This window comes from Gouania willdenowi, chromosome 16, assembly GCF_900634775.1.
Source record: "Gouania willdenowi chromosome 16, fGouWil2.1, whole genome shotgun sequence".
Taxonomy (NCBI): Eukaryota; Metazoa; Chordata; class Actinopteri; order Blenniiformes; family Gobiesocidae; genus Gouania; species Gouania willdenowi.
The window spans coordinates 35,230,097-35,242,211 of NC_041059.1; the positions used below are offsets into that span (position 1 = coordinate 35,230,097).

Genomic DNA, 12,115 nt, shown 5'->3' on the forward strand with positions numbered 1-12,115 from the left:
CAGTGTCCCGCTGGGCTGAATTTGACCATCGGCATTCCTGTGTGACACTCAGCTTAGGACGGAGCGATCCCATCACCTCCTCATGTTCATTGGATAAATGATTCTTGGCCTAAATGTCCTGTTTTTTTTGGAGTATCCCAGTAGGGCTCAAGAGGAGACCGTGTGGACGCAATCACATTAAAGTGGATTATACAACACTTAGTTCTGACCAAGTAATTTGATTGGACAAGAAACATTCCATGAGTACTGTTGTACTGTAATGTAACAACAGCACTGGGAATTTTTACAGACGTTATCACTCTGCTGGTCAGGCATTCTAATAAGGTTCAGTTAGAAAATGTTTGTGTGTTGCCTGGCAACAGGGCTGTCTAGGGATCATCGCGCAGGCGGCATCAAGGAAAGGAGATCTGGCGTGCTCTGGGGTGCTCGGTTGGTGCGCCTGGGGGCCGGCGGGGCAACTTGTAGCATCCCCTTGGTGCTTTCGTAGACTATGGGCTTGGTCATTGTCCCTGGAGGCGCTGCTCTCTGTGCTGCTTGAGTTCCGGGTCCTTCTGGCCTGGAGTCCAGTCCCTGCTGGCTCTGGGCCCGCCGGCTGCCCGTTCGGCGTGGCTCTGGCCATCTGCTGGGCGTGGGCCTTGGCTCCTCTGCTGGGGCCTCGGGCGGGGGGGCTCTCTGGGACCTCTCCTTGGGGGCTAGGGTGCTTGGGTGTGGGTGGGGGGGGCGAGATGCTGGCGAGGGGCCTTGGGGTTGGGGGTTAGGGTCGGTGGTGGGATGCGGTGGGTGCTCGGCTGCTTGGTGCTTCCTCGGATGTGTGTGTGGGCGGCGGTGGCTGCCTCTTGGTCTGGGATCTTGGGGGCGTCTGGGGGGCTGCTCGGCCAGTGGGGTGGCCTGGGGCTCCCTGGCCCCCGCTCTTTCTGCTGGCCTGGCTGCATCTGCGGGCCCGGGGCAGTTCCTGGGTTTGCGGTAGCGGTTTTTGTACATATACTGGTCTACGATGCACTGGGGATGTGGGATAAAACTCATACTGGGCTTAACTTTAGACACGTTAATCCCAAATACCTGCTTTAGGTACTACCACTCACTCATTCCCCCTGTCCACAGCCACCAACTTTATAGCTAAGCTTCACACTTGTCACTATACTGGCTTGATTACACAACATAATAAGCACAATATGTTCTACAACTTCACATCTCACCCTCACTGTAAAATAATCTATTCTTCCCCACCCTTTCTATTTCCTAGCTTGAGTCTCTCCTCCCTGCACCCTTTCCCCTCTCCACCCCCCTCCACCTAGGTGTAACACTGCTCTCCCTTTTTATATCCTCCCTATAATAAAATATTTCTTACCCTTCCTTAGGGAGGGCTGGTGATGGTCACAACTAAGCAATAAAATAAATCAATATATTTTATTATTTTATTGCAATAACAAAACATGCATTTCTGTCTCATAATGATTGCACTTCTTTGACAGCATGTGCAGACAAGTAAAAAAAACAATAACAATTAAATTACAAGTATTTGTTATCCTCAGAAAGTCAATTACAATTACAATTAATCACAATTACTGAGCCTTGCAACAGGCAACAGCCTCATTTCCCTTCGTTATTAGAATGCCTGAACAGCGGAGTGATAATGTCTGTAGAAAGTCCCAGATCTGTTGTTGTTACTCTATATCAGCATGGAATGTCTGTTGTCCAATCAAATTACTTGGTCGGAACTGACTGTTGTATAATGATCAATGACATTATTATTAAATGGGGCAACCGTGGCTCAGGTGGTAGAGGGGTCGTCTTCTGATCGAGAGGTTGGGTTTAGTCTATACTTGTCAGTGATGTGCAGTCAGGGTAGGCAAGGTAGGCAGTGCCTACCCAAGGGTGAATTGATATTTTGATTATTTAATTATAATTAAATTATTAATTATGTATTTTTCCATTTTCGATAGCCTACAGTACCTTTAAGTTTGAAAGTGTCAGCAATGTGTGCTTTTCATAACCTTAAATGACTAAGCATCGCTATTTCCTGGTACGGCAGAGATGCTGCACAATCTCACTCCGCTACAAGACTGGAGGAGGCCACACCCCCTCCCAAAAGCACATTGCTGCTCTGCGTCTGTTTCCATAGCGTGTTTTTATGTGTTTGTGCATGCGCAGTCAGTTTCCCAAGATGACAATCATTTACGTAAAAAGGCAGCTCTCTACATTGCCATTGGACATAACCGCGTTATGCTAAATGCAATACGTACCTTCAGAGAGCATTAGTGAATTGATACAATGTGGTTGCTGCTGCTACGTTCTCTAGATTGTGGGCGGGATAACACCTGAGCTACCAGACCTTCAGCAAAGGTAAGGTCAGGAAATTGCTGGTATATTCCACAGTGAATTTCCAACACAAACAACGGATGCGCTGCCGTGTCATGAGATATATCTTGTTGGGAGAGTATGGAGGCTATATTGAATAACTTCATGTTTTTTAAATGGTGTTTAATGTTCGTGAGTTTGTTAGATGGCTAATTACTTCTTCATGTGGATCTTGTTGGGTTTTTTCTTTCTTATTATGAATTTATATTTTGGTAAGCGCATTGAGATGACTTTGTTGTAAATTGCGCTATATGAATAAAGTTGAATTGAATTGAATTGAATTAACACTTGCCAGCAGAAACATATGGAATTGTCATTTGTGTTGACATTGGTAGTCTCAATTTGCAACGCCCTGCCTTGTGCCTACCCAATCCTAGTGCTCACGGCACGTCACTGATACTTGTCTATGTGTCACAGTGTCCTTGGGAAAGACACTGAACTCTATGTTGCTCCCAGTGGTCAACTAGTGCCTTGCATAGCAGCTCAGTCCCACTGGTGTGTGAATGGGTGAATGAGTTGTTGCAGTGTTGGGATAAAGCACTATATAAATCAATTTAATGCTTAATAATGTATTAACTAATGTTTGTTAAAGAGGAACTAAGTAACTTGTGCTTAGCGCTCCACCTAAAGGTCCCTTTAAAAACATATCCAAATGGGACCTTTAGTTATGTCATTGTCGTAAACTCTCCCGCCACCTGCTCCACCCCACAGCTACATGCGCACCTTTGCTCTCCAAAGACGATCGCAACCGATCACTGAAAAATCCTAAAAACAACAGTAACACTAAGGGTGCTTTCACACATAGTCCCATCTGACCATGTGAACAGTATTAGGAAGAGATACAAGTAACATAGATGAATGATGTGGGAGTAATACAGAAGGGAGTGTGGAAATATGTGTGATGTGTTTGTTTGTGTGCTTTTCTTTTTCCAATGGTGCTGTGAGTGAGTGGCCTGATTGCTGACGAGTTCCACCTGCAGGATGCAATCAGCAGCCCCATAAAGGCAGCACCCTGGACTTCAGTTCAGATCATTGCATCACTCAGAGCTCTACTCAGAATAACCTTCACTCGATCGGCTCCTGCTTCTGCCTTGTCCCGTCTCAATCTGCCTGTTCCTGTTTGTCTGCCTGCCTCCGTCTCTCTTAAGTCGTGTAGACCCAAGACAGACGGACGGTCCCCCCCCGATTCCAGCCTGGATCTTCTGTCTCCCAGAATCCCCAGTCATCCTGTCCGTGTCAGCACCAGACTCTGCCTTCGCTCCGTTGCCTGCCATCCTCACCCTCAGCCCCGTCTCCCTGACTCAGTTAAGCCTCGCTCTTTCTAACGGACTCCAGGTTAGTTTCAGCCCTTAGTTTAGTCCATCGCTACAGATTCATATTTGCTAAACCCTTTCAGTTAATTCGTCTCTTCCACCAAGTCTTGCCAGTTTCCTCAGTTATTTAAATAAACAGTTAAATTCAGTTCTGTCTCCGTGTGTTTGTCATCTGCACCTGAGCTTTTACCCGCCCCATAACAGATAGATAGATGGATGAATATTTGTGTGTGCTGCCTGATGGAGTGCTGGGTTGCGAGTGTGTGTGAGTGTCTGTTGCCGCGACAACAGTGTGTGTGATTGCTGTGTGCCACTGAGCTGTCACTGCATGGAGTTGCTCTGTTCCTCAGACGAAGGTCTTCTCTTCCTTTTTTTACTGGCTCCGCCATGATATAAGTTTGAGAAAAGTGAATTTGTAGAGAACCATGTGTCATAATCTAGCATTAGTTTGTATTGGGCTGCCGTAAAGCGGTACATCTTGCCACTGGGTCGGAGGCAGGGAAAGTTGCAAGTGTTGTTTTCTGGCCAGAGGCAGCAGGGAGAGATGAAAGACCCCCATGACCCCATAAACACTTGTATTACCCTCATAGGGACTAGGAGAAGGATTTATTGAGGTGAAAAAGTTACTTAGTTCTGCTTTAAGGAACCCTTATTGTAAAGTCTTACCAAATGTAGAATTATTTCCAAGTATACCAATGTCAGCATCCAATGGATCTAAAGTTACACTCACGTTTTCTAGTTTCACATTTGAAGTGTGTGGATAGTAACAGTTGTAGTATTATTTGATTAGATAGTGGTAGTTATACATTTGTATAAACAGGTGTGTGTGGGTGTGACATTTTGAATTACAATTCAATTACAATTACAGTGACCAGCATTATTTCCAATTACAATTAAACTACAAGTATTTGTTATCCTCAGAAAGTCAATTAAAATTATTCAAAACTATCATAACAGGTCAGTTTGACCCATGTATTTAATCAGCTGTAAAATACACTAAACAATATTGTCTATATTCTAATTTATTTCTCATCTCTTGGTTTCCTTACTAGGCTTCCTATCCCATGAAAATATTGGTATCAGTATTCTTGGTGTGGACGTCTGAGCCTTATTTCTGTCAGTATAGCCCAAAATGAAAATAATTTTTTAAATGATAAAATGATACTCAAGATTCACTGACAGGTAGTGGGAAAAGTTGATCTGAAACATATTTTAATAATAATTAACTACATATGTTCAAACCATAGAAATGCAACATGGTTCCATAGTTCTGTGTTTGATTAAATTGCAGTTGACAGTTTTTATAGAATTTCCATTTCAATCAAATTTTTGGAACTCAAATACAATTCAATTAAGATTACAACAGCAACAGATTTTTTCAATAAAGATTACAAGTATAGTTTGTCATGATTGTATTTAAGTATCAATCACGTGATTACAATTATAATTGACCCCAACACTGGTGTGCGTGTGTGTGTGTGTAAAAAATATAAAATATGTAATTTAACAAATGCATTTACATTATGTACAATTTACATCATATTGACACCAGTTGGAGGGACAATTAATGCCAACAAAATCCACATTTGCAGTAACATAAGAGCAGAGAGTAAGAACAATAAATAAGTACAAGCATAGGATTATAGTGCAAAGGGTAGGACATACATAAATTAGAAAAACCAGAAATGTGCAAACGACAATTGGGTTGATGGGGAGCATGTCAGTGTGGTTTCATTTATTGTTAGACAGTGGTGTTAAACACTCTGATGGCAGTGGGCACAGTGGTGGTATGACGTATTGGCTGAAGGAGCTGCCATGGACCACAGCTCCTCATAGAGAGGGTGGGAGGAGTTTTCCAAAATCGCTAGAATTTTGTTCCGCGTCCTCCCCTGAGCTACTGTCTCCAGGGAGTCCTGGTTGGTTTCCAGGTTTCAGGTTAAGGCCCGGCTTCGTTTTCTCTTCACACTCTAAAGACAAACACACAAAATCTTGAGTCAGCTGATGAAGCACTTTTACTGCACCTTTAAGGTTACTGTGTCAACATGTCTGATATGTGACTACGGAACTCTCTCCTGGTCAGTTCTGGTCAGACTGCCCTAAGCAGGCCAGATACTATTGTACACTGATAGCATTCACCAAGGTCACTGCCAGAGGAGGCTCCGCTATGTTTTGGCTACCACTATCAGCAACATACATAACACTTGGAGCACTAAACAACAGCAGGCTCACTAAGGCACACACACTGAAAGCCTGTTTACCTCTGACATCTCAGACCGGTCTGTTCCCCATAACCCTTTGAAACAATAAATCCTGTATCCGCATCTGACCAGCAACCCTAAAGCTTGACTCTCTCATTCATTCAAACCGCCAAACAGTCTGCAGAGTAGACTTACATAGTTGATTTTGAAGCTCCAGCCAGGATTTTCCAATAAATGGAGGATAGAATTCGCTTCGGCCTCAGCAATGTACTTCGCTTTCTCCTCTGCTGACAATGATTTCCACTGTGGATGGACAACAGGAAAAGTATCTGTCACACACACTGAAGACGAGAGTTTAAAGATCACAGATCATTCAATGGAGGAGCAAACCCACTAACCCGTCCACTGAGGAATTTGTTCACTGTAGCGCTCATCCTCACGCCCAGCTCCTCCTCCGCAGACTTCCTGTTATGTTTAAGAAAGAGCATGAAGGAGTTGAGGGGCTTTTTGACGTATGACCCCACTGCCTCTTTTTTCTTCCGAGGCTTCTTCGCCTTTCTGAAGGAACGAAACACAAATACACTGTTTTAAGAGTATGATCCAGAGTCAGACACAAGAAAGATAATTTAGGATTAAAACAACTTGCTTTATGACCGGGACCTTCACTGGGGGCACTGTCTGCACTGGGGTCACAAGGTCATTCCCATTCCTACACAGATAAACACAGACAGTACTGGATCAGAATGCATGCTACATGTGAAGTAACAACTGCATTTGATCTTGTCTCTTTGTTAGCTTTACTTACTGTCCTCCAAAAGTGGGAGCTGTATTGCTCTCTGGAGCAAACACTGGGAATGCATCATACTGGAGACACAAAAAGACATGAATGTTAGACACCTAGTCATGGCATCAATACAAAGAGCTACAGAAATACATGAAGATGAGTTATAAACAAAGATGTTACAGTCATTGCAGATGCAGTGGCCAGGGTGCAGTTTAGGTAGTCAGTCAGTTTTAGGGCCAAATTAGGAATGGTGGTGGTGGTTGAGGGGCAGTACTCATCGTCCATCAAGTCGGTGACGGGTGGGAGGCCCACATTGTTTGGGGCCCAGTACCCCTCATTATAAACAGCTGTGGGTCCCTGATGTTGTTGGGCCCCGTACTGACCCCCATTCTGTTCGGCCCCGTAGACGTACACTTCAGGCCAGTCAAGAGAAACCTGTTCCTGAAAAGCAGAAGAACAATAATAGTTTAGAAACCATCGATAACACATCAACATTATTAAGTAGAGAATTCTACAGAAGAGCAGTTTGGAGACATGTCCAGGTTCTTACCTGCTGAACAAACACTCGCTGTTTTTGGCCCGACATCAACTCATTATTGGGACACGAAATATAGTCCTTAGTCTGAGGGAGGAAAAAATCAGAATCAGAACCAGAAAAAACTTTATTTATCCCTGAGGGGTAATTAGAAAGGCAAAGAGTGGCATATAAAGGAAAATTAAAAGAAACAATAATAATAACAATAATACATGAAAACAACACTAATAATAATAATTATACACACACACACACAGAAAACAAGGAGGTTGTAAGTTAAGATCAGTGGGCAGATCAGTGACATGTATTAGTAACAAAGGATAAAGTAATGTATGCATTAAAATCAGTGATATTTACAACATCTACATGAGTCATGCAGAGAACCACAATAACAATCTACACAATGATCAAAAGTTTAAAAAACAATGAATCAAAGCTTTGTCTTTGAGGAGAATGTAACTCTGCAGTATTTTATTACACACTTATTCTGATACAAATAGCAACATTAATACCCACTAACTGTAATCTATTGCTGTGTAATAATTCACAGACTAACCCAGCCCTTCTCAAATAGTGAAGATGCCAGAGGTGAAAATGCTTTGTTGTTGCTGTATTAGAGTAAAGTGTAATAGTACATCCGCTACAGTAGAGGGCAGTGGTGCTTGGCTGTATGGTTTTTGCACCGAGCATGCGCACACAGCACAAAGCAGGAGATAAGAAGTGAACAAACTCTAATGCAGGGGTCTCAAACTCAAATTACTTGGAGACCACGGAAGGCAGAGTCTGGGTGAGCCTGGGCCGCATCAGGTATTCCACGAAAAAACTTTGATAAAAAAAATTAAATCTTTACCTCCCTCCCCTCTGTGCTCCGTTTCACTCACATGCATGCGGACAGCTGCTGCAGAAGAGGAGCTCAGCTCATCACTTCTTTTGTGTAGAAACATTGTTGTCTCATGTCTTATTCAGCAGTAAGTAAACACTAAACTTTACCATCATATATGTTAAAAAACGTGACCAAAAACTCTGTTTTAACTCTGTCAGCGGTGACGCGCTTTCAGTGTGAGCTCGTGCATGCGAAGGATCAAGAACGAGCAGAGAGACGTGATTGGTTAATAAAAGCAACGGTTTGTTTTTTTCCATTGATTGAAGTTATTACAGGTTTACAGCTGCTAAAGTTGACAGATTTTCTTCGTTCCTTTTTCAGAGCACATAAGATCTTAATTTCTGTCAGGACATAAAGACAATTTCAACCCAAAATTTAAAAAGTGTATCTGGAGAAAATTGTTTGTGGAATATCAGGTATTCCACAAACAACTTTGTTAAAAAAAAAAATGTAGTTTTCATAAATGTCATTACTAACAATTCTTTAATTTCAATGGGTTCTTCTGAACATGAACTGCCCTGAACATGAATGCAACATTGATGAACATGTACATTTCTTCTGAATATGGCTTCTTTTGCCTACTTCCTGCTGCCAGAGACCTGGCAGCACTTCCTCTCATATAGCGAAGCTACATTTAGCTTGAGGAAAGAAATAGTCTGTGCTCATCATCAACCTTTCTCTTCACTGCAGGCTTCGAACATGACATAATGTCGGCCAATTGCTGTCACTCTCCTAATGAAGTTTTTTTTTTTTTTTTTTTTTTCAAGCAATAAAGTTCAAGTCACGTGTTTAGCCAACCAGACGCACAGAGACCGTCATTTCCTCTTTTTCTTCCGGCAACAACAAGGTGGATAATGAACCACTCGGCAGCAATCGTCTTTCTTTATGCGCTGAATGTTCATGTATTTCATGATGACATGAACATCATGACATTTGTAGATAGTTGAAAGTACCGAGATAGAGAGCGGAAAAAAGGCGATCGCCAGTGGGGCGTTTACTATTCGTCGGGACAGTGGGACATTAGCCAATTATAGCCGATATAAACCATTGGACGCAGCCACAGAGGCGTTATTTACTGGCTTTTATTTTCTATAATAACCCCATGGAATCAGCTGTACGTTCCAGACAACACCGATGTTTTGTTGACTATAACCGAGGCGGGTAGGTCCCCTATGAGCCCCTAGCCTCGGAAGCAGGACGGCGGGTGCGAGCTGGCTGGGTGGGTGACATCTTCAACGCACAATGCTGTAAAGTTCCATTCATATTGTAACAACTATTTAACTGAGTTATGTTCCACGTCCAGTTTATTCAATGTTTAACAGGTGTTGTGGTTTCCCATGGCATTTGAAGAATCGTTACATGCAGCTTTCTCTGCCAATGTTCGTCTTCGTCTACATGTGTTCTGCGTGTTTATTGGCTGGGAGGTTGGGGAAGGGCGGGCGTAAGCGGTACATAATGTTTTAAAGACTTCCATTAAAGGCCGATAAACCTTTGATAACAGCTCGAGTCACGTCATTACAATACAGTATAAAACACACGGGTCGCACTAGCATTACATTTTCACATTGTCCTGCGGGCCACAAATTATCGTGCGGCCCGCGAGAATGAGACCTCTGCCCAAAAGAGAAACCATTGAGAAATATGTAACAGGAATGAAAAGCAAGGCGGAGAGAGATGGTGATAGTGAAACAAACGAAGGTGAAAGCTAAGACATGGAAATATGAAGAAACGTATGTAGCGCTCGGTTTCAGTGTGAGTGACTACGGTAGAAGACGAGCAGGGCCGGCACAGGTCATTTGGGGGCCCAAAGTAAAATCAGTATATGGGGCCCACAGTTGCGGTGCACACAAAAATGTTTTGATAAAACAAAAATATTTTGGCATTATTATCATCCAGGGTTTCCCCAAGAAAACTTGCTAAGCCTGGTGGTGAAGAAGCCCACCGATGGCCCACCGTATTTTTGTAAAAAAAAAAAATGTTAAAAGTTGACAGGAATTTTGAAATTATGACTATTATGATAAGCCATTTATTAACAATACTTAAATGTAGAGGCTTATAAAAAGGCACGATCTTGAAATACGGTTTTAACAAAACAACAACAACAAAAAAACAATTAAAATTAATATCAATTGTTTTCACTTAAGTTAAATCCTAGTGAATCTTAAAACAAGCCATTGCTGGTCACATTTAAAAGTAAAATAAATCAACATAACTGCAAACATGGCCAAGGGATAAAACCAGGAAACTCAGAAGCTTTAGTGATTAACAACCGTACAACATGAAAAACGTGAACGCTTTTAGTTTTTTCATCATAGATATTCCATTTTAGTAAGTATACTGTATTTACAAGATATTTGTTTGGACCAGCAGAGGGCGTTGGTAACCCAGTGGTCGGTTGGCATGTAGCTATTCTAGCAGTGAAGAAGAGATGCTATGCTAGCAGACAGAGCTAATAGAAAAACATGATTCTTACAGATATTCACGTAATATATTATTTCGTTGCTCAAGGGGTAAGGAATCATATATGAACTTGTTTAAGAGTAGGCGATTCCGACCGCCACCTACGTTTCTGGACGGATAAATTATCTTCGACATGACGAGTGCTGTTTGTATCAGGCATTTTCTTCCAACATGTCGGCAGCGGACAGCATGAAGCCAATTCAAGCCACTTGGGTAAGATGTTTATGTAGAAACTATACGAATCAGGTCACTGTCACATTAAGTTTGGAAATATAATGTCACTTTAAAAGCACTTACTTTGAATTGACTGGAAAACATTCTGATGATACTTTAAATATATCAGCAAGCGTGATTTTCTTCTTTTTGAAAGCTGGAAAACTGAAATGTTTTACACTGGAGATCAACGTTTTTGCTGAATTGCAGAGCAATGTTTATTTATTTCTGCCGGTTGCTAGGTTTTACACAGATATGGAACACATGGTTTCTATGGCGATCGCTTTGAAGTGCCTCAGTAGCCTCAGACAGAGACGTAAAGAGGACACTCGATATCGAATAAAGTATTGCAAAAGTATCGAATACTAACAGTGCCGTGTTAATCCCTTAATATATCTATGGTTCATCTCCAGGTTTTTTCCCCTCAACTGTTTCAATTGACACTTTATTCGCTGCTGCTGACACAAGATATAGCAGATATAGCAAAATATGTTATTTTATTTGTCATCCACAATCATAAAAAATACTTCTTTTATTTCATAATGTAGTTTAAAAGCTTGACATACAAAAATATAATAAACTTTCAATACCAACAAAACTTTACCAAACAAGATGAAGTTTAGAAAATGAAAATATTAACAAACTTAAAGTTAGTAACTCAACCAGAAACAACCCAAACGTTAGACAAAGATGAACAAAATCAAATTAATCAGCAAAACCTCACTTCATTTAGTTAAAGTGCATGGTGCTATATCTAGTAAACATGATTTGAAAGTTTATTTGAATATGATTTGAGAGCTTATTTGAGCAGCTACGGCCAACTTCCACACTTGGAAACCCGGTTCCCACAGGGGCTCAGGGCGCCTCACAAGAGCAGCATTTCCCCTCTATGCGAACTCCCGCATTAAGCACCCGACAGTACAGCCTCGGAGCCCCGAACACGCAGACGCTACGGCGTGAACACCTGTTTATAATCCTTCTAATCAGAGGGTGCGGTTAAGGAAGCGTCCGGTAGACGGGGATGATGCATTCAAGGGCTATATGAAACTACCACACTTTAACCGCCTGGTTACATACATGAAACGCCATTGCCGTGAGTTAAGGAACCTTTTTTTATGGGGAAATGTTCTGGGGACCACTGATAAGGGGCACCGCCCTCCCCCCTCCTGCCCTGGCTACATTAAACACTACCTAAAACACATCAAACACTGTCCAAAATTTCCAAAAAAACCCTGCAGAAATCATCACTGACTCTTAAACACAGAGCCATCAGTGCCCGTTTAACTTTGCTGTGTCTGTGAAACTCCGTCCGTTCTTCGTCAAGCACAGCTGCGCTCCGTGAAAACATGAGTCAGCTTTAATCAGCTTCAC

At 42.1% G+C, this 12,115-nt stretch overlaps 1 protein-coding gene across 3 annotated transcripts; it reads right to left on the reverse strand.

Moving 5' to 3' along the window:
- Window positions 1-5,448: 5,448 nt before the first annotated feature.
- LOC114478403 (transcription factor 7-like 1) lies at window positions 5,449-10,965 on the reverse strand. Of its 3 annotated transcripts, none has more exons than XM_028471470.1 (8): window positions 10,829-10,965; window positions 7,204-7,275; window positions 6,834-7,094; window positions 6,675-6,733; window positions 6,516-6,578; window positions 6,268-6,427; window positions 6,065-6,172; window positions 5,449-5,638 (listed from the first exon to the last, which is right to left on the reverse strand). In XM_028471470.1, exons 1-8 carry the CDS (start codon window positions 10,847-10,849, stop codon window positions 5,603-5,605), a joined length of 780 nt encoding a protein of 259 aa, XP_028327271.1. In that variant the 5' UTR covers window positions 10,850-10,965; the 3' UTR covers window positions 5,449-5,602. The 3 variants fall into 3 exon arrangements, with proteins under 3 accessions (XP_028327271.1, XP_028327270.1, XP_028327272.1); XM_028471469.1 differs by lacking the exon at window positions 10,829-10,965 and adding an exon at window positions 10,637-10,745; XM_028471471.1 differs by lacking the exon at window positions 10,829-10,965 and adding an exon at window positions 10,545-10,642.
- Between the last annotated feature and the right edge of the window lie 1,150 nt (window positions 10,966-12,115).

What these genes read in the sequence shown, in the direction of transcription:
- LOC114478403 (XM_028471469.1), bottom strand. Translation starts at nt 10,666, where the DNA reads ATGTCGAAGATAATTTATCCGTCCAGAAAC. An exon ending in TAATTTATCCGTCCAGAAAC is followed by an intron (nt 7,276 to 10,636) that starts GTAGGTGGCGGT and finishes TTCCTCCCTCAG; the next exon opens with ACTAAGGACTATATTTCGTG. An exon ending in AGCGAGTGTTTGTTCAGCAG is followed by an intron (nt 7,095 to 7,203) that starts GTAAGAACCTGG and finishes TCTGCTTTTCAG; the next exon opens with GAACAGGTTTCTCTTGACTG.